Source organism: Balearica regulorum, chromosome 4 (genome assembly GCF_011004875.1).
Source record: "Balearica regulorum gibbericeps isolate bBalReg1 chromosome 4, bBalReg1.pri, whole genome shotgun sequence".
NCBI classification, from domain to species: domain Eukaryota; kingdom Metazoa; phylum Chordata; class Aves; order Gruiformes; family Gruidae; genus Balearica; species Balearica regulorum.
The window spans coordinates 75,951,924-75,972,802 of record NC_046187.1 but is presented as its reverse complement, the minus strand read 5'-3'; the positions used below and the strand labels follow the sequence as shown (position 1 = coordinate 75,972,802).

The 20,879-nt window shown below is 47.1% G+C and overlaps 1 protein-coding gene across 1 annotated transcript; it reads left to right on the top strand.

The window, feature by feature from the left end:
• The first annotated feature begins 2,971 nt into the window (after positions 1–2,971).
• On the top strand, positions 2,972–20,878 carry CHMP3 (charged multivesicular body protein 3). The gene is made up of 6 exons (XM_075752779.1): positions 2,972–3,119; positions 8,123–8,183; positions 15,376–15,555; positions 18,139–18,260; positions 19,343–19,457; positions 20,308–20,878. The coding sequence occupies exons 1-6, from the start codon at positions 3,075–3,077 to the stop codon at positions 20,439–20,441; spliced, it is 657 nt and encodes a 218-aa protein (XP_075608894.1). The 5' UTR covers positions 2,972–3,074; the 3' UTR covers positions 20,442–20,878.
• The last annotated feature ends 1 nt before the right edge of the window (position 20,879 follows it).

The following is a 20,879-nucleotide window of genomic DNA, read 5'->3' as shown; positions in this document are numbered from 1 at the left end:
TCATCTCCTAGTGATACAGGAATTCATTGCTCCAGTGTTAGCGACTGGCCAAGCAGAAGGCAATGGGTTTTCACTGGGAACTTCTTCATTAGTCTGCTGAGTTGAGGTGCTTCTCAGCTTGACCAGGGGCTTGCCAGTTGATTACAAACCGCTTTATCAGATGGAAACCCACTTCTACCAGCTGTCTCGCCAGCACCCTCATCTGCAGCCACCTAGGAACACTTTAGGGTAGCCCCTCTACAGCCTCAAAGTAAAATGTTACGAAGTAGCAGAATATTGTCACGCAGTCACAAAAGTGGCTTGTAAAAGTAAAAATTGCCAGATTCCAACTGCTGGTATTTTGAAGTGATTTTTGGTTTCTTGCAGAAAAGTGATAGTTGTTGGATGCCGTGAAAAATAGAGTCTGTTTTCTTTATATTTCAATATGAAATCACAGCTTTGGTTGTACCTTTCAGAAATCCAGAGAGGAGAGAAAAAAAGAGAAAAAGGGAGAAAAAAAGAAAAGAGGATGAACCAATGTAAGTAGAAGAAAAGGCAAAACTAGAAACCTGTTTTCAATTGTCTCATTATTTCTTTCCTAGTTCTTGCCTATGTGGCATGAAAGGAGGATAATTAAAGGAAGGTGATAATAGGAAATGTAAACATGGGACCCTCTTGTGGTTACGATCCATCTCTCTGTGCCTTTACAGAGATTTGGGAGGCTGGCGCTCACGAAGCTGCCTGGGACAGTTATATCTGTCGCAGGTTATCTGGGCACTATCCTTTTTAATAAATGTTTAATGCCTCCAGTCACCAGGTGTCCTCCCAGGAGGATATTCTCCTAATTACTGGAAGAGCTGGTTTTATTGTGAGTACTTTTTCCTCTCTTGTTTCCTTTTTCCTATTGCAGTACTGAAGCATGGAGGTAGAAAGGGCATAATACCACCAACTCTGCTGTGGTCCAGAAAGTAATCTTTATTCCAGTTGAGGCCTGTCAGTACATGCCCTTTATCTGTCATTACAGCTGCGGCAGAGCAATGGAGAGCCATAATGAGGGCAAAGAGCATTTCTGCTTCCAATTTGTGCGGCAGTGTGATGCTTAGCCTGTGTGCTTATCGTAAGTAGCTGGGGTTGAAATCCTTATTGTTTCAGGGCTCTCTTGAAACCTGCACTGAAGTAAGACCTTGCCATCTCAAAAGGGGAAAGGGAGGAGAACTTCTGTGAATGTAAATAAAGCTGCAGTTGATGTACTGAAGTATACAAGTGAACCGCTGTATCACAGTCCACCGGGGCCTTTTGCTGGTACCTCGGCATTTTGCCAAACACTGCGAGTGTTGTCCTCGGCGCGCTGTGCACTTGTGGAGCACAGCTCTGCTGCTGGAAGCTGACCTCATACAAAGCCTGGGCTCAGGCACCTCCTGTGCTGAACCTGTGTTCAGCCTTATTTGCAAAGCATTGTGTTTCAGCTGAAGACTTGTTTTAGTGACCTCAGTTGCTCTACTAGTCTAATTCTTTTGATGAATGACACAGACTGCTGTTTAATTAGCAGGAATGCTGCAGAGGGCACATCCATATGAGCAGATAATTATGACCAGTAGATAGCTGTGACGGAAGGTTTGGTCCCCTCGCGTCCGTTAGCCTGGGTTATATAAATTGTTGTGATCCAGTTCCTGGCGATGCATCTGTTTCAAAATCTACAGCAGCTGGTGTAGTGTATTGGTAGTCCCAGCAGGAAAGAAAAAGCAGTTGGATGTATTTATTTTATGAAATGCTCGTGTCAGTAGCAGTAGCATCCAAGTAGGACTGTTTTCTGCAGCATGCAGAATCTCAGACAGCCCTTACCCAACACGTTGACAGTTTAAAATCCAGAGAACAAAGACAGTGCCTATAACAAGGTCAGCAGTTTTGCTGCCTGCTTCTCTTGCCTTGCTGGGCTGGGTTGTACTAGTATTTTTTAAGTGTCTTAACTGAGCTGCTAAGCATTCTCGAAGTGCAGTGTTTTATTCTCTGACATCTTGTGCCTGAAAGTTGGTGGCCGACTGTAAACAGAAAACGTCAAACAATTGATGTGAGGTTACTTATGTCAGTAGGTTTAATGAGATCGATGGGTGTTTTGTGCAGCTATTAAGAGAAGGTGGATTTAGATAATGTCTGACAGTCTTTGCCAGTCTCAGCAATTACTGTTTTGTTACGCTGGCTTTCCCACCGCTGGTACCCAGCGCAGAATGAGAGCTCTTTTCAAAGCATAGTTACGTCTGTCTTCATTCTCCATCAGGTCTTGGAAGGAAAAAAGACAAAGGTGAACTGCACCTTTTTGTAACTGTTCTTAAACTGTTACTAAAATGTCTTTCTCTGGGAATTAAATAATGAGGGTAAGTATAATTGTAACATATTAGAGTTAGATGAAGTTAATAATGCCTTTTTCTTCCTAAGCTTCTGCACGCGTTGTGTGTGTTGGTGATTCTTTCCAGTCCTCTGCGTCTCACCGTGTGCATCGGGGCGTGAGGAGATGGAGCGACTTGCTGGAGCTCGCGGCGCAGCACCCGGCAGGGTGGCTCCAAGCTGGCCCTTCGCCTGGGCCAGGTTACGCGCCCTTTGCCGCAGAGACGGCAGCAGGCAGAAGGGCCGAGCCAGGCCTTGGCCGTGGGACATCTCAGGAGAGCCCTGGCACCTCAGGGTGATTTTATAAATACTGACTCTCCCTGTGCCTTCCCGCAACCTGCGTGACGGAAGGCAGGTGGTGACGTAACCTGCTCTGTCATCTGCTTTTGTTGCTCCTAACAGCAACGGCCCACCGTGAACTCCTGCCTTGCCCAAGCCCGGTTGGCTCCTCCGTCACCCCTTTCCGCCGTCCGCCCGTGCCACACGGTTGCGATCACGCCCTATGACCAAAGCGCTGAGGCGTCACCCACCCTCAGCGTCACCAACGGCTCGAGGGCAGTGCCGGTCGCGCCTGGGCGGAGGCGTGCGCATGCGTGGTGAGGGGGCGGAGTCGGGCAGGGCCGGTACCGCATGCGCAGTGGGAGTGGCCCAGCCCTGACAGCGGGCGGGGAGGGGAACCCGGAAGGGCCGGGCGGCGTGAGGCGGCTGCCGCCATGGGCCTCTTCGGGAAGACCCCCGAGAAGCCGCCCAAGGAGCTGGTGAGGCCCTCAGCGGCGGCGTCTCAGGCGGAGGCCGGAAGGCGGCGGGGGCGTGTGGTTCGGGGGTGGCGGCCTAGGTGTATGGCGTTGCCATGGCGCCGGGCGGGGGCCGCGGAGAGGCCTGGATGAGGCACCGCGGCGCCGGGGGTCTCGGACTGAGTGGGGACGGCGAGCCTGAGGGGGAAGGATTGCCCCGGTGAGGTCTGTCCCGGGGTGTCGCCGAACCTCAGCGGCAGGCTAGGAGCCCTTGCGCTCCGTCCCCAAATGGGCTGGGGGCACAGGCGCTCGGTGACTTCGCTTCTTCTCAACTAAAACAGCTTCTTCCCGGGCGCGGTCCGGTGTCAGAGCGCTCCCGCGCCCCGGAGGGGTGCAGAGACCTGGGGGGGCTTCTCAGGGCCACAGAGGCAGCAGCCAAAAGAGCTGGGGGGGGGGGGGGGGTTAATCAGCGGCTCCTGGATTTTTAGCTTGCTGTCTTCCATAACTTCTGGCTCACTGGATTTGTTAGCGGCTTCTAGCTCCTGTTGCAAAGACAATCTTAAAAATATGAATAGCTGAAATATTGGGACTTGGGGGGTTTTTGAGGCTGCAGGCAAACTATGTAAGCCTAGCTCCTTCCCACAGTTGTCACACTGAAATGAAATAATCGAGATACTGACTGATTTCACTGTTGCCTTTCATAAATCACTATTAACGTGTTAATAAAATCTGCTGTTTGATGGGAGGAAAGATCAAATACGTTAGGGCTACTAAAAAAGCAACAGGGAGCAGGTGACAGACGTGGAAGTTGAAGACTTAGAAGAGCTGTGGTGTCACAGATATTCCCTGCTGCTTCCTAACAGCCAAGTTTCAGGGGAGTGGGCTGTAGTTGCCGCTTCTTGGGTGATAGCATTAGAAAAGGAATATACTTTTGACTGTATTTTTCCTTCCCCCTCTACCTGTGTCAGAGCACCATGCAGGCTGGTTATAGTTTCTTCCATTCATGAGCAGTGTTGGAAGATACCTTAGAGAAATGGAGTTTGCTGCTCTCGATGAGAGGATAAAGCAGCAGACAGCTGTTTAACCCGTGCAACGTGGTTGTACTGCACCAATAAGTTCTTGTTTTGTGTCTGATGACCACTCTTTCCCCTTCCATAACTAACAAGCTTGCCGTGTTTCCCAGTAGCACAGTGTGTCTGTGGGTCATTGTGGAGCTGTTTGCAGAAAAGCCTGCAAAGGCACTAGCAAACAGGCGTATCTGAGCCGCAGAGAGAAGTTACTTGGGTCATCTTGCCACTATGAGCACACTCTTGGGTTGCAGGCTGGCATGATGACGTCAGAGGCTGTAACAGCGATACTGAGAAACCCATTAAGAGTAAGGAACGCCTTTCCTCCTGTATCTAACTGGGCAGCTTTAGGTGGAAGAAGTTATTTCTGCTTACTAGATGATGGGGAATTAGCACTGCTTACCTCCCGGCTGCCAGCAGCTGTACACAGGATACTGTCCCTGAGCAGGGCTAGAGAAAGCAATCTGAGCACTGCAGGAGGTAGCTGATGATGGGAGGAGGTGGACATTTTTGTGATGACAGTGTGTCACCCTGGGATTGTTTGTATGCTTGCTGATGGGAAAGAACTTACTGGCTGAATGATGCAAGGCAAACATCTTCAGTCCTTGTGAAAAGCTAGCGATGCATTTCAGCCTGTCTAAAGCTGGGCGTCTACTGTACGTTTAATGCCACATCTGGGTTGTTTGAGCTTAAAAACTGTGTTTATTTCAGCTTAGTCTTCTGCTGGCTGACTCTGGCGTGATGCAATGCTGTGAGAATGATGTTTTTATTTATGTCAGAACTGAAAGCAGAATAGCTTTGTCAGCATGGAGTTGTGCTCGGGATAATTAGCCTTGCTTATCTGACCAAAGTGCTTCTATTCCCAGCATTGCTACCTCCACGCTGCATTGTGCTGTGGTTTGTAGCCATATCCCTGGTGTCCTGCATCAGATCGGCAATAGAACTTCTTTACTGCTCAACAGATTGCCATGTCTGAAGTAACAGGAAGCATGCAGTAGTCTAGATAAGAGTCAATGGGATTTCTTCCTCCTCTTGTACAGAAAACTGGTGACAAGTAGTGAAAAGACCAGGGAATGCAGAAGCACCCGGCTCTGTCTTTATGAGGGCAGTTGTGTGAAGCAGCTTATTCCTGGGCAGCATTAGGGATGAGCTATCAAAGAGTTTTCTGCTGTCAGAGTTAACAGGGATTCATGACAACATAGGGCCAGTCGTGGTTTAATGGTGTCTTTATGCTGGGTTGTGCATCACAGAGGCAGAATATATGGAACCTGCTCATTTGACAGTTGCCAATTGTGCTTGTACATGAAAGCTTACACATTGGTTTGTTCTAGAATACAACTCGTAGGGCAAATCTCTAGAAGATAGTACGCTTGAGATGTGACAGTCAGCCAGCCAGAGTTCAGTCATGCTTTCCCTTAGTCTCTTTCCCCTCTTCTCGCCAGCTAGTGCGGGCATACGCAAAAGAGGGACCTTCTTAGCCTCTTATCAGCATGAGGAATGAATCTACAGGACATTTTTCTGCCTTATTCTGAACAGCAAGAGGGGTGGCTGCAGTTGGTCTGCCAAGGTGTTGTGGGTTTTTTTCTGTGATAATCCAGGATTCAACTGTAAGGTGCAGGAGCTTTCCGAAAACCCTGCAAAACTTGTAACACACAGAGCTCTGAAGGATGTTTGAGGGGTTTTTTTGCAACAGATTTTGTGTTTGGGCAACTCAGATGGTGGTTGTTGTCTGTAGTCAAAACATGGTCTTGTTCATTGTGACTGGGAGTATTTTATTTGGGATCAGTGAAAGTCTAAGAATGCCTTCCTCTGCTGGGCTCGTGCACTGAGGAGCACTCTTTTTACGGCCCTCTTATAAAGCTTATTCAGGTAGACAAAGCTTTTTATTTTAATAAAAAAAAAAATCACTTAAAAATCAGGGTGATTTTCATATGAAACTATCCATACAGCCACCTAGACTTCTTGAGTGGCCTGTGCACTGGCATGTACAGTGTGCAAGTGGATCCATGAACTAGAGGTCATCTTAACACTTAGGGGTTTTTTTTTTAGTTACTGTGCAAAATCTGTGCTGCTAATTATAAAAGTAGCATCAGAGCTTCCACTGTGTTCATATGCTAGTATTAGCTCCTGATTCTTGATTCTGGTGCTGCACAGCCCCTCTCTGCTTCTCTGTTTGTCACAAGTGCTTCCAGTTCTTGGCTGGATGTCTGGCAGCTGCTGCTTCTCTGGCGTCTCCGCTTCCCTAGAGAGGTGGTCAGAGCAAGTGGTGCTGCCCACCTCCATCAGCGCCCTGTGTTCAGGAAACCAGCAGTGCAGGAGCAGAGAGGTCTTGGCAACTCCCAGGAGGGAAGCTGGAGAGGGGGTGGCTATGTCTGACCGCCACCAAAGGCAGGGTAAGGGTAGCTGGAGGGCAGAGCTCCCTGTTGAGGGACCTGGGTCAGCAGGAACCTCACAACGTTGAGCAGCGCAGGGTTGTGTATGTGGGACAACCATCCCTGCACGTAGGGATGTGCAGCGTGGGGCTGGCTGGGCAGCAGCTCTGCAGGAAAGGACCTGGGCTTCCCGTGGATAACAAATGTGAGTTAGCAGGGCACCTTCGCAGCAATGAGGGCAAACTGGGCTGCGTTAGCAAGTTGTAATCATGGTGTTGAGGCAAATGGTTGTTCAATTACTCTGCTACATTCGACATTAATGAGGCCAGATCTGCAAAGCAATGTCCTGGTTTGGGCACCCAGTGCAAGGAGGATATCAACAAACTGGGCAGAGTGCAGCAGAGGGACACCAAGATGATGGAGGCCTGGAACCCATGACACAAGAAGAGAAGCTGAGGGAACTGGGCTCATTTTAGCTTGGAGAAGGGAAGGTGATGGGGCAAGGATCGAAAGCCTTTCACTGTCTCTCATGGGGTTGCAGTGAAGACAGAGCTGGGTACTTGCCCCATGACCTTCCCTTCTGGGGAAGGAAAGTGACAGGAAAGGGGCTACGGCCACAGGTGGCCAAGGAGAATTTTCATAAAATCACAGAATGGTTTGGGTTGGAAGGGACCTCAAAGATCATCTAGTTCCAACCCCCCCTGCCATGGGCAGGGACACCCTCCACTAGACCACGTTGCCCAAAGCCCCATCCAACCTGGTCTTAAACACTTCCAGGGATGGGACCTCCACAACCTCTCTGGGCAACCTGTCCCAGTACCTCACCACTCTAACAGTAAAGAATTTCTGTCTAACATCTAATCTAAATCGACCCTCCTTCAGCTTGAACCCATTCCCCCTTGTCCTGTCACTACACTCCCTCATAACCAGTCCCTCACCATCTTTCCTGTAGGCCCCCTTCAGGTACTGGTAAGCTGCAATTAGATCTCCCCAGAGCCGCCTTTTCAATTCAATTTTGAATTGACTGTGAGGAAAGTTCTTTGCCACAGGAGTGATTAAGTGATGGAACAGATGCCCAGAGCGGCTGTGAAGTCTCTGCCCTCAGACAATGTCAGAACTCAATGGATGAGGCCTCTGAGCAACCTGTCTGAACTCTGAACTTAGTCCGGCTTTCAGTAGGAGGTTGGCTTGGAGACCTCTGACTGAAACGAGTTGTAGCACTAGTGGTGCTGTCATCCCGGGCCAAAGTTTCTACCTTATGCTGAAATCCCCTCTGGCAAGTTCTGTCTGCACAACGATGTCACTATGACATGGAAAGTTAGCCAGGCAGTGAGCATCTCTGATTCACAAATTGTGTCCTCCTTAACTCCTTGTCTGAAAGTTAAGAGGAGTGCAGTAATTGGTGGTATCTCTGCAATGTTGTGGGGTTTTTTAATTTGAATAATGAAATATTTAAACATCACTCATAACTTAAAGCTTGTGCATTTTGAAGTGCTTCTTTTGATATTGAATGGTTAAGTTACATCAAAATATAAAAGCAAGGTTTTAAAGTTGGAATTTCAGGTAACTCTCACTTTCTCTTTTTAAGGTCAATGAATGGTCCTTGAAGATAAGGAAAGAAATGAGAGTGATTGATAGACAGATCAGAGGTTTGTACTTATGTCTCATTTTTTTGTTTTTCCTTTCTCTGTCTGCTTTAAAGGGTTTGTTTTGCTTTAATTGGGGGAGGCTATGAAATCTAATAACCTGGCGTACTCTATCGCATCTGCAATAAAGGAAGATGAATGTAATCCTGGGGCCAGACTTAGTCTGTGTTACAAGATGACATCACTGTGAAGTTCTTCAAGTAAAAGTAGAAAATACTGTATGCTTCCAGTAAGACATAATGCTCTTAAATGCCATTTGATAAGATGAATTAGATGACTTATCCAGAATTTCACCCACATTGATTTAATGAATCATATTGGTATGTAATGGCATGAAGTGCACTTGCTAAACAAAAGTAGCTTGCTGTCAGCTTGGGAAAATTACAAACAGGAGAAAAAAGATTTCTCAGTGGGAATTTTGCTATTCAGTTATGGGCATTACACTTTTTAAGAGGTTTTGAAAAGCAGAGGAGTTGCTTATTATTACACTGCCACTAGTTCAGTTTCTTGTTCTGTCTTCTGCCTGCCTTCCCAGAATCTGAAAATAGATTGGGGGCTAGATTCTATTTTCCCATTTTTTGTCTTCTACCCCTACGATCGATCCATGGGCTGTGCTAGTGAAGAATGTTTTGTGTCAGCATCTGGTTATTAGGCACATGCCTGTTTTGAGTGACTCGGGGAGTATGTTCTCCCTTCCTCCTTTCCTCCCCAGCCCCACACTTCTGGAGTAAGCTGGCAGGGTTCATATATTCTCCCACTTGTAGATTTGTACGAGTTGGTTGGAGATGCTCATGCAGTACAAAGTCTGTCTTTGTCCTCATCTGTAAGATGAGAACAGGGTTTCTGCCTCTTCCAGGAAAACCGATGTACAGTGATGTTCATTATGCTTGTGAATTGTTTTGCATTCTCCAAGGCACTTTGTGTGGCTGTATCAGGCACAGAACAACTGAAATGTGACTGATCTTATTAGCAAAGTATGTTTTAGAGGTCGCATCTTCCATGGGAGCAAAACCCCCCATGTGTTTGCTATTGATGGTTCCTTGAAATTTTGGTTTTCTCTCAATTTTATGCATGCCATAATACTTCTAATGTCCTGTATAGATACTGGGTTGTGTGGTAGTCTGATATTTTGGCGTGGGTGTAGATCTAATTATTGTAGCAGCTCTAAACATCTCTGTATGTATATTTCAGAGTGTTATATTCAAAGAAATACAGTTCAGCACGTAAGACCTTAGACTAACCACCAACCATCTGCTATTCTGATAACTCCCATGAAAATAAAGTACAGAATATCTTTGTAATGCCCATATTGTGCTGGGATTTCACATCTTGCCAAGTGTCAGCTGTGGAAGTGTGTGGCTTTGCTAAACACTTACCAGGCTAGCAGGCTGCTGCTGAAAGATGACAGCCGCGTACCAATAGTTGCCCAGGAACTAGCAGGGCTCATCGACAGAGCTTTAAACTAGGCTCGAAGGGGGAAGGGGATAACATTGGGCTTGCCAGCGACATGTTGTGGGACAATGTACCCAGGTTGGAGGGATGGGATGCTGGCGAGGGCCCTCGGCCTAATGCTCAGAGACGTGCTGGATGCACTACAGCACGCTCGAAGCCTAGAGGAGACGAGCCAGGGGCCCCGGATGTAACAGGAACCAATGGGGTAACACTGGGAAGATACATCAAAAGAATCCCAGCCACCCCAGCCAATACGTCAGCCTCATCGGGGGCACAACTGAAATGCCTCTATGCGAATGCACGGAGCATGGGGAACAAACAAGAGGAGCTGGAGACGTGCGCCTGCCTGCAAGGCTATGACGTTATTGGCATTACGGAGACGTGGTGGGATAGCTCCTACGACTGGAGTGTTGGGATGGAAGGGTACAGGCTCTTTAGGAAGGACAGGCAGGGCAGGCGAGGAGGGGGCATCGCCCTCTACATCAATGACCAGCTGGAGTGCATGGAGCTCCACCTGGGGATGGAGGAGGAGCCCACCGAGAACCTGTGGGTCAGGATTAAAGGGAGGGCTGGGGCAGGGGACATCATAGTGGGGGTCTGCTACAGGCCACCTGACCAGGGGGACTGAGCAGATGAAGCCCTCTATAGGCAGATAGGAGCAGCCTCACACTCACAAGCCCTGGTCCTTGTGGGGGACAGCTGGCTAATATTCAAGGGTCACCTCCTCCAAGCTCAGGAGTGATGCATCCCAACAAAGAGGAAGTCAAGCAAATCCCCCAGGAGGCCCCTGTGGATGAACAAGGAACTCCTGGGCAGAGTCAAACAAAAAAAGGAAGCCTCCAGAGGGTGGAAGCAAGGGCAGGTAACCTGGGAAGAATACGGAGAAATTGTCCGAGCAGCCAGGGAGCAGGTTAGGAAAGCCAAAGCCCTGATAGAAATTAGTCTGGCCAGGGATGTCAAGGACAACAATGAAAGCTTCTATAGGTATGTTAGTGATAAGAGGAAGATGAGGGAAAATGTGGGCCCCCTCCGGAATGAAACGGGTGACCTGGTTACCCAGGATGGGGAGAAGGCTGAGGTACTCAACGACTTCTTTGCCTCAATCTTCACTGGCAAATCCTTGAGCCACACTGCCCAGGTCACAGAAGGCAGGGACTGGGAGAATGCAGAACCGCCCACTGTAGGGGAAGATCAGGTTTGAGAATATCTAAGGAACCTGAAGGTGCACAAGTCCATGGGACCTGATGAGTTACATCCGTGGGTCTTGAGGGAACTGGCAGATGAAGTGGCCAGGCCACTTGCCATCATATTTGAGAAGTCCTGGCAGTCCGGTGAAGTTCCTGCCAACTGGAAGAGTGGAATTGTAACCCCCATTTTTAAGAAGGGTAAAAAGGAAGACCCAGGGAACTACAGGCCGGTCAGTCTCACCTCTGTGGCTGGCAAGATCATGGAGCAGACCCTCCTGGAGACTATGCTCCAGCACATGGAAAATAAGGAGGTGATTGGTGACAGCCAACACGGCTTTACTAGGGGCAAATCGTGCCTGAAAAACTTGGTGACCTTCTATGATGGGGTTACAGCGTCCGTGGATAAGGGAAGGGCAACTGACGTCATCTACCTGGACTTGTGCAAGGCATTTGACGCTGTCCTGCATGACATCCTTGTCTCTAAATTGGAAAGACATGGCTTCGATGGATGGACCACTCAGTGGATAAGGAATTGGCTGGATGGTCGCACTCAAAGAGTTGTGGTCAATTGCTCAATGTCCAAGTGGAGAACGGTGATGAGTGGCGTCCCTCAGGGGTCGGTACTGGGACCGGCACTGTTCAACATCTTTGTCAGCGACCTGGACAGTGGCATCGAGTGCACCCTCAGCAAGTTTGCCAATGACACCAAGCTGTGTGGTGGGGTCAACACACTGGAGGGAAGGGATGCTATCCAGAGGGGCCTTGACAGGCTGGAGAGGTGGGCCCGTGCGAACCGCATGAAGTTCAACAAGGCCAAGTGCAACGTCCTGCACGTGGGTCAGCGCAATCCCAAGCGCACCTATAGGCTGGGCAAGGAATGGATTGAAAGCAGCCCTGAGGAGAAGGACTTGGGGGTATTGATTGATGAGAAGCTCAACATGAGCTGGCAGTGTGCGCTTGCAGCCCAGAAAGTCAACTGTGTCCTGGGCTGCATCAAAAGAGGGGTGACCAGCAGGTCGAGGGAGGTGATCCTGCCCCTCTACTCCACTCTTGTGAGACCCCACCTGCAGTACTGCGTCCAGCTCTGGGGGACCCAGTACAGGAGAGACATGGAGCTGTTGGAGAGAGTCCAGAGGAGGGTCACGAGGATGATCAGAGGGCTGGAGCACCTCTCCTATGAGGACAGGCTGAGAGAGTTGGGGTTGTTCAGCCTGGAGAAGAGAAGGCTCTGGGGAGATCTAATTGCAGCTTACCAGTTTCTGAAGGTGGCCTACAGGAAAGATGGTGAGGGACTGTTTATGAGGGAGTGTAGTGACAGGACAAGGGGTAATGGGTTTAAGCTGAAGGAGGGTCGATTTAGATTAGATGTTAGAAAGAAATTCTTTACTGTTAGAGTGGTGAGGTACTGGCACAGGTTGCCCAGAGAGGTTGTGGAGGCCCCATCCCTGGCAGTGTTCAAGGCCAGGTTGGATGGGGCTTTGGGCAACGTGGTCTAGTGGAGGGTGTCCCTGCCCATGGCAGGGGGGTTTGGAACTAGAGGATCTTTGAGGTCCCTTCCAACCCAAACCATTCTATGATTCTATGATTCTATGAAAGGTTTTTTTCCAAAAATTACCCACTGTAGTTGGATTCTGCCATACTTTATCATTTCAGTTGAGACTTCTGCAGGAAGTGGCTGCAATCTTTGAGGATTGATGCTGAGCTGGGACCTGTTTTAGTTTCCCTGGGAAAGGCTGTGCTAGATGTGTTTTGATAACAGCAACACTCAGATCCACCTGGGATGAACCGAGTGGGCTTGGATCACATGGTATTCCATATTTTTCTGCAAGTTCCTTAGCTGCTTCTTCTTTCACCATTCTTTGGTCTTCCAGATCGCTCTTGTTTCCACATAATACAATGTCAGGGTTTTCACAATATGCATGCATTTGTAGCTGACTTACCCAGTTTCTGACATTCAGAAAGCTTTACTCATTTGTCAGATCAAAGAGTAAAAGAAATCCCATGGCATCTCTGAAGAAAGCCCTTGTCAGGCTTGCCCAGTGACTGGGCACAGTTACTAATATAGCAACACACTGTTTCAAACCATCTGTTGTTGGACTCTTGCTGCTGTGGTGATTTCCATTCGGTGTAGGTCATTTTTTGGAAGGTTTGAAGAAATGAAAGGTATCCTTGCGACTTCAGAATTGAATTTTTTGAGTTAATATTGTTGGAGTAATGCAGTAACTTTGTGCTTTACTGAGCTTGCAAGTCCCTCTCACAGGTGCTTTGGACTGCTTTATGCCTCTGTTGTGCTTGGTAGTGCTGCGGAGGGACTGGTGTGGTGGCTTTGGCTCACTAGAGGTGCGTAGCTGGCATTGACCTTCAAAGATGGAGTTGACTGTTCTTGCGTATTTGTGTCACTAATTTCATATTCAGCAGTTTGTCATGCAAGTGAAAGCATTCACTCGAGTACGGGGCCACCCTGTGCTAGTTTGGATGTAGTAACACAATACTTGTGGCTGTTTTTAGCCTGGCAAAGTGAATGTCATAATTCCTCGGTGCTGCTGGAGTACTCCTGGTGCTTTCTGTTTTCTGCTATACCACTTCAGATGGTTCTTGCCTGTCCTGATATGCCGGGACTCCCGTGTCTGACATACAGATGTCTTCAAGCTTGTGACATTTCTGCAAATAGTAGTGGGGAAGCAGCAAGGAGTACGTTTTTCTGATTGGGTCTTGCAGATTTCTGCCGGTCCTTTAGGATAAAGATGCCATTGAATGGTATTGAGAGAATGACTCATCTTGAGTACAGGGTTCATTAACTCCCACGTGAGAAGCCACATTGAAGTCTCCAAGTCGGCCTGTGCCAAAAAGCATGCGTTGATGCCTTTGTTTTTATAAAAGGGTAACTCCTGATTTTTGCCTACGTGTAACTTTTGTCTGATATAAATCAAGAAGACTCAAGCGAAACTAAATTTGAACAAAGCCTTTGCTAGAAATAATTTTTCTTGTGGTCATTTCCTTCAATCCTTTGCCGGAAGGTGAGCCTTACCCTTACTGTCTGAATTCTTTATTTACTTTAGGATAATTTTTTTTGCAGACTTTTAGATCCACATTTCATCAGTGGCTAATTTCTTGCTGAGTCTGGAAAAGGAAGGGGGTTGATATAGCCCCTGCTTGTTCCTGAGTTTCTTACTCTGAGCTTTTTGGGGTACCTGGCTTCTGCTGTACACAGCCAGCGTTATCTGACAAGGCAGATGTGTGAACAGTCACATCAGATGTGATGTAGAGAAACCTATGTTATTTAAGGAAGCCTATTTAGCGTATAATATTTCAAATCCAACTGTTTGGTGCTCATTTAGTACAGGCTTATTGCAGTATTCCTGCTCCAGCATGCTCATATAAAAAGATGTTGAATGAAGCTGGATACCAGGAGAGTTTGAACAGGCCATTTTGAGTTATATCTAACAATTTACAAGCATACTAGTTCGTGCTGATAAATTATCCGTAGCTTTGGTACCAGCCAGCTTATAATTTGAATATACCAGTTTATATGAACACCTAATGCATGTGTGTTTAAAGTATGAGCAGCAGAAACTCAAGACTGTAACTACAAGTATAGACTTGGTTCGGTATCCAGTTGAGGCTCAATGTGTTTTTTGCCTGACGGGGGGAATAATTAAGTCTGTCTGCAAGGATGAAGGCTTTTTTGGGGCAGTAATTAACAAATCTGTGGTTCTAAGTAACTCTTAAAGTTGTGGATGCACCCTTATAAATTCACTAGATAAGTGGTTATGCTTTTTTATTTTTTTAAGGCCAGTGTATATCTAAAACTGAGATCAGCCTCCTACAGTTTTTCCGAATGGATCTTTTTCAGAAAAACATCATTCAGGGATTTAGAAACAGTGACAATAATTTTGCCTACAGCAGCCCTTGAGTTCATGTGAAGGTGGGCATATGAGTTAAGCTTTGAATGTAGTCTGACAGGTAAGTATTTTTGCTAAGAAAATGCCTATCTGTCTTAGGCTACTAGTTTTAAACTCCTTGTGAGTTTAAACTTTGTTCCTTCCTGGTGAGGTGGGGCTATCTGGTGATGAGCACGGAAGAGGTAATCTTGCAAGCAGCACGTCAGTACAGTATTCTTAAACTGTGTGTGTATATGTTATATATGTCTGTACATATTTATATTTTTATCAGGCCAGTTTAATAGGAAGTTATTCTGAAGTTGTAAGTCAAGTAGTCATCTCAGAGTGCTTGTTGTTACTAGACCTTCTTTGCTTCTTAAGAGTTCTATCTTAGCTCAGCTCCATGCAGCGATATTCCTGGACAGTCCTTTGCTCTTAACTGCAAAGGAAATTGCAGAGCTGGATGGTTAGTAATGTGAATTTTCCTGTTACTATTTAGTTGAGTTAATCAGCAAACATGTAAATCAGCCTAGAACAAGGTCTTTGAGTAACAGAGGGAATCTAAAATCAAGCAGAAACCATTCTTTGCATTGAAAATACACCCCAACAAATGGCTGGTTTCTCTTCCAAATCCTTAACTTGTCACTAATTACCGTGTTTTTTTCTGTGCTTCAGATATCCAGAGGGAGGAGGAGAAGGTGAAACGGTCGATAAAAGATGCTGCCAAAAAGGGTCAGAAAGATGTGTGTGTGATCCTCGCGAAGGAACTGATCCGTTCTCGAAAGGCCGTAAGCAAACTCTATGCATCCAAAGCTCACATGAACTCCGTTCTCATGGGGATGAAGAACCAGCTTGGTAAGAACAACTTCTGAGCGCTTCTAGCTTAGAGGTGGGGCCCAGGTTTCTGTTTTCAGAACCAAGGTCAAATGTGGGCAGCACTTGAATTTGGAAGCAGTCCTACTCTTGTGAAAGGCAGCTGATTCCAGTGGGCTTCAGGACACAGGGAAATTCCTCCTGTAGCGGGCCTGGAGGCACAAGGCTGCTGCAGTTCTTCCTCCCCACATCCAGCCAGGCTGAGCACCTGTTCCCAGTAGGCACCGGCACCCAGCAATGCCTTTACCAGCACCCATGTAAACACATGCAGCTTCCACACCAACCTGAACCGCACTGACAGCTCCATCCTGGTCTTCCTCTTCAGCTGATTAGGACTGAGGGACACTAGTAGAATACATATATATATACACACACACACATACACATGCACAGTATATGGGTTGTTCCAGTAGCTGCCCTCAGACACCCAGTCTAAGCTGGCCAACTATCTGGTAACTGGCCTCAGATCTTCTCTGCCTGAGCTGCTGCTACCAGGACCTGTAGGCCCCTGAGATTTATGGTCTTCTCCAGTCCGCCTTGGTCCCTCTCTTTCTCCACCTTCAGTCCTTCCCTTGAACATCCGATAAAAAGTTTCCCATGTTCAAGCACATTCCTGCAGTCCCCTTAAGATTCCATAATAAGTTTTTCATGGTTCAAAAAAATGCCCTTTTCCCCCGCATCCCACACTGACTCCTATATCCCTGCAGCAGACAATAACCCCCTGCAGTCTGCAGGATGTCCTGGAGATCGTTTCCCCACTGCTCTGTCTGGGTGGGTTTCCCAGCCTGGGCTCTGGAGCAGTCAGGGAGCTCCCATGGTTCCTACCCCTCCTTGTTCCCTAGATCCTCGCTGGCTCTCTGTGTTTCCTCAGATTAGCTGCTCAGCAGATAATCTAACACCTCTCCTCAGAGCCTGCGGGTTGCAGTGACGTGAGAATCATGTGCTCTGAAACAGAACTCTCTTCCAGTAATTTGGGGCATGATTTTAGTGTGTGTTCCTAAACAGTTTGAACACATGCCTCATATCCCTGCCTCCTTGTGGAGCCGGTTGTTGTTACTGATTGTGGCAGGATCTGTAACATGAAGTTTATTTCCTTCAGCAGAATTCCCTTCATCTTGTAAATTATTGTTTCTCTAGCAAGAGTCTTAGGACACTTATTAAATCCTAAATGGGAGGGGGTCAGTGTTTGATTTCCTTGATGTGGATGGATTGATTTGCCCTGTGGCTTAATACTGAGCTCTCTGTAAACCCTGCTTGCTCCTTTGTGCTTCCCCAGTACTAGCAAATTTCCCTCATTCCTTATCCACGTCTGAAATCTGTTGTAATAGACTTTCTGCAGTATTTTCCGTATCTTAGGGCATTTTAGCCTGTAAAAAGAACAGAGCAAAAAAACATTAAAGACAGAGAAAGACTCAGTGGAGGTCAACATGCTACTGAAACATCGAAGCGTTCTCCCCCAGCATTACCCAAGCTAGTGCTAGTAGATTTTAACACTAGATGAGTGAGAAATCAGGAGTCGCAACATGAACCTTAAGTGCAATCTTATGATAGGTGGACTGTGGCTCCCTGTGTACCTCATTCAGGAATGGGAAGCAGGGGCCGTCCTTGCAGCTTGAGGTGTCCTTTAAAAGGAAAAACTCCTTGTTACTGCTACCAACATCTTCATCTTACTGGGAATGTTCTGATAGGCTTACCCAAGCAATAGGAAGGAATCTGGAATTCGGTCTGGGGCTTGTATTAGCTTGCTTCATCTTGGGAAGTGACTGCTGTTAGTTTGTTAACATTAGACTTGTAATGTTTTTAATAAGTATTAAAATGAAAAGTAATATATGCCGTACCTTCGTTTTGCTTCATTAAGGAGTGACCATTTTATATGCAAACAGGTGAGTTCACCATGGCTGGGAAGCTGCAAAGCTAGATGGCACAATTCAAGAACCTCAAAGTACCCTTAATTGTTACATTTTGATCCTGGTATATCCACATATATGAGAAGAACTTTTAAGCTATATTATGCGAATAGCCCTGGAGAGCATATTGATAAATTCGCTTTACGCTTATTTCCAGCTTATCTGCTCCAGCATTAATTTTCTAGCTTACTGTTTGGTGTGAAACCGTTGCACTAGAACTTCTGTCAGAGTTAGTTTCTGCTGCCCGGTGTTGGGCAGACAGTCACTAGTTTGGTCAGCAGGCAGACGTGGAGCTGGACTGCAGCTCCACCGGTGAAACCCTCGCTCAGTGGGACCTCTGGCTGCTGAGGACCATGGCTCCCAGGGATCCCTCGTCGCAAACTGGAGTGCGAGTGGGTTGAAATCTCTCTGCAGGCAATCGGAGTGGCTCCAGGTAAACCATACAGGACAAGTATCTTTGCTAAACACTTCTGTTTTCTGAGTAAGAGTTGAGATTTTCCAGGAAGGTAGACAAGAATGAAGCAGCGGGATGTCCCTTTATTTTTTTAATTAAATTGCCTAAATGCAAACAAATTTCTATCCCTGTAGGGAGGATATAATTTCTCTGCTTTCAGTGGTGCATGGATCTTTCAAGCTTTTCTATGCCTCTCCTTCACAGCTGTCCTGAGAGTAGCGGGTTCGTTGCAGAAGAGCACAGAAGTCATGAAAGCTATGCAAAATCTAGTAAAAATCCCTGAAATCCAAGCAACGATGAGGGAGTTGTCCAAAGAGATGATGAAGGTAGGATCTGTAACATAAATAAGACTTGGGCAAACAAGAGGTGGTCGTTAGCATGCTGTGCTACTGCTTAGGCAGCTGGGGACTTTCTAGGAAGTTGCTGTATGTGGGGAAAACCCCGACCCAGTGATTCCTGCAACGCATTTGCTGTAAAGCTTGAAGCCGGACAAAGCTGCTCAGGTTGAGGATGGAAGGAAGAAGACCGGTCCTTGTACTGGTTGTGGCTCGGTGGTCCCAGTCCTGCGGACGGGGGAGGCAGAGGCTGACAGCGGGGTTCACCCTGCACCCAGGGCCTGCCCGTACCTCTGCCTGTTCCTGGGAGACTCAATCTCCTTTTTCTGGGGAGGAAAACGTTCGTTAAGAAAGACCCAGCGCAGCCTGTGGCGCAGTGGGAAGCTCAAAGTCCCACCTTAGGCACGATGGCTGTTCTGATAGCAGGTTTGAAGCATCTAGCTTGGTGTCTCCATCTGATCAAAGTGCTCCAATTTTAAAGTATACTTCTTCCCGACTGTGGTTGTTTTCTTTTCAATTACCAAAGTTGTTTGGCTTTTTTCCCTCCCTCTTACTACTCCAGATTGTCTAGCTCAAATCAGCTTACTTAATAATTGCGCACCAGAACAATTTGCCCGTGCCTAGGTCGCAGACCTAGGAATGTTCAAATGCAGATAGAAAAAAGAGAAGCTGTCGAACACTCATTTTACAGCATGTTACACAATTTATACTTCGTGACTGAAGTTTGCAGTTGTATTTCACACGCCGGGTTGTTAGCGCTTAGATATACAACGAGGAGTAACTTGAGGGTTTCAAAGTGAGAACGTGTGTGTTTAATCCTCAGTTTTCTTACGCTTTTCCTGTGCTCCGGTTGTACGGATACACACTTAAACTGTAGGCAGGTGTGTTGGCGAAGCCCCGGGCAACGGGATGGCCTTGATCTGGAAAGCTGGAGCGTCAGGAAAGGCTGGAGCCTCAGGCGAGTGGTTGTTAAATGCCTGGATAGGTGTAACATGATCCCGAAAGCAGGAAGCGTGTTCTCTTACTCTGCTGTTTCCAAGGGCGTCACACGCTGCCTTTTCCTTTTTTGCTAGGCTGGTATTATAGAGGAAATGCTGGAGGACACCTTTGAGAGCATGGAGGATCAGGAGGAAATGGAAGAGGAAGCTGAGATGGAGATTGACAAAATCCTTTTTGAAATCACAGCTGGTGAGTGATGTTTGCCGGAGCGGAGCCTTGTCCCTGCTCTGTTCAGTAAGACACAGCGATTGAAATCTTTGTTCTGACTGAACTGCGCTCACCCAGTGGCGTGAGTGCTCTGACAAACTGGTTTCTCGAGGAGTACTGGCTGAGGAGGCCGGTGTGGTTCGGTAAAGCCTAGGTAAAGTAAAGTAATGTGCACCAGCTGATGGCTGTGCAGCTCTGTGATTGAGGCTGTAGCAGATCAGCGTTTGTCTGTGCAGATCTTCTTACAAGGTGACGTTTATGTGATTGATGAGGTGCACGAGTGTTAATGAAGCCAGGAAATAAACTTGGCTGCATTGCCTTGAGTCGGGCTGCGCTGTGATTCCTGGCTGTAAGATGCTGTTAGTGTCTGGAGTTGGGGGGAAAAAAACCCCTAAAACCAAAACCCAGCCGCAGACTCCAACTTCTGCCTTACAGCTCATGAAATAATGACCTACTGGTTTACTTATTTAACTCAGATAATGCTTAGCACGCTCCTTACCCGAGTTCCTTGTGACGTGGTGTGACAGATGTGCATACTGGAGCTGTGTTCAGCTCTAACGGGCGGAAAGCCCAGTTCCCAGCTCCTGCCCTGCCCTTACCTTATGCTCTGCTGCTGGCTTCTTGCCCTCTCTCGTGTCTCTCGTCCTGCTTTGTTTTTTTCCATTCCATTTCCTGGCCGGGCAGGCGGTGGGAGCGCCAAGCAGCATAGCCCACTGCCCAGCAAGTCAACCAGAAGTGACTGGCTGAATTCTTTGAGGTGTACCTGAAAGGTGCTCGTTATCAAATCAAAACCTAACGCGCATTAACGAGCCTGTTTGTTTGTTGTTTGCAGGGGCCTTGGGTAAAGCACCCAGTAAAGTCACAGATGCTCTTCCAGAGCCTGAACCCATGGGAGCGGCCGCTGCTGTTGACGAGGAGGAAGACATCGAGGCAATGCAGTCGCGATTAGCTACCCTCCGTAGCTAAGGATGAAATGAGTGTCATGTACAGTTTGCCTTTTTTTTTTTTCCTTTTGCAATGGGATGTCCTGTCCTACCTTCAAAATGCAAAACTTAATATGTGAAAATATTTTCTGTAATATATATTTTATTTTTTTTTTCTTCCTGGGGATTGTATTCTCCAAGAAACTGCTGTCATATACTTCTTGGGGAGGGCAGTCTGTAGAGATTATCTTGTCTCTTTCTGTTCAGCCCGTCTTGCCTGTGAGAGGCTGTGGTGAAATGCCAATGGTGGTGTAATGTTATGTATTTTTAGATATAAAGTCTGAAATACATTCTTAGCTTCAAGTAGCGTATTTCCCTAAAGGGCACTTTGGCTTAATCTGCTACCAAAAGCCTTCAGTGGTGTGAGACCTTTGTTTTTCTGAATCACTAAAATTTTTATTAAAGCTGCTTTTAACAGTTG

Coding starts and splice junctions, on each gene's coding strand:
- CHMP3 (XM_075752779.1), top strand. CDS start 3,075: ATGGGCCTCTTCGGGAAGACCCCCGAGAAGCCGCCCAAGGAGCTG. Junction 8,184..15,375: donor GATTGATAGACAGATCAGAG/GTTTGTACTTAT, acceptor TCTGTGCTTCAG/ATATCCAGAGGGAGGAGGAG. Junction 18,261..19,342: donor TGTCCAAAGAGATGATGAAG/GTAGGATCTGTA, acceptor CTTTTTTGCTAG/GCTGGTATTATAGAGGAAAT.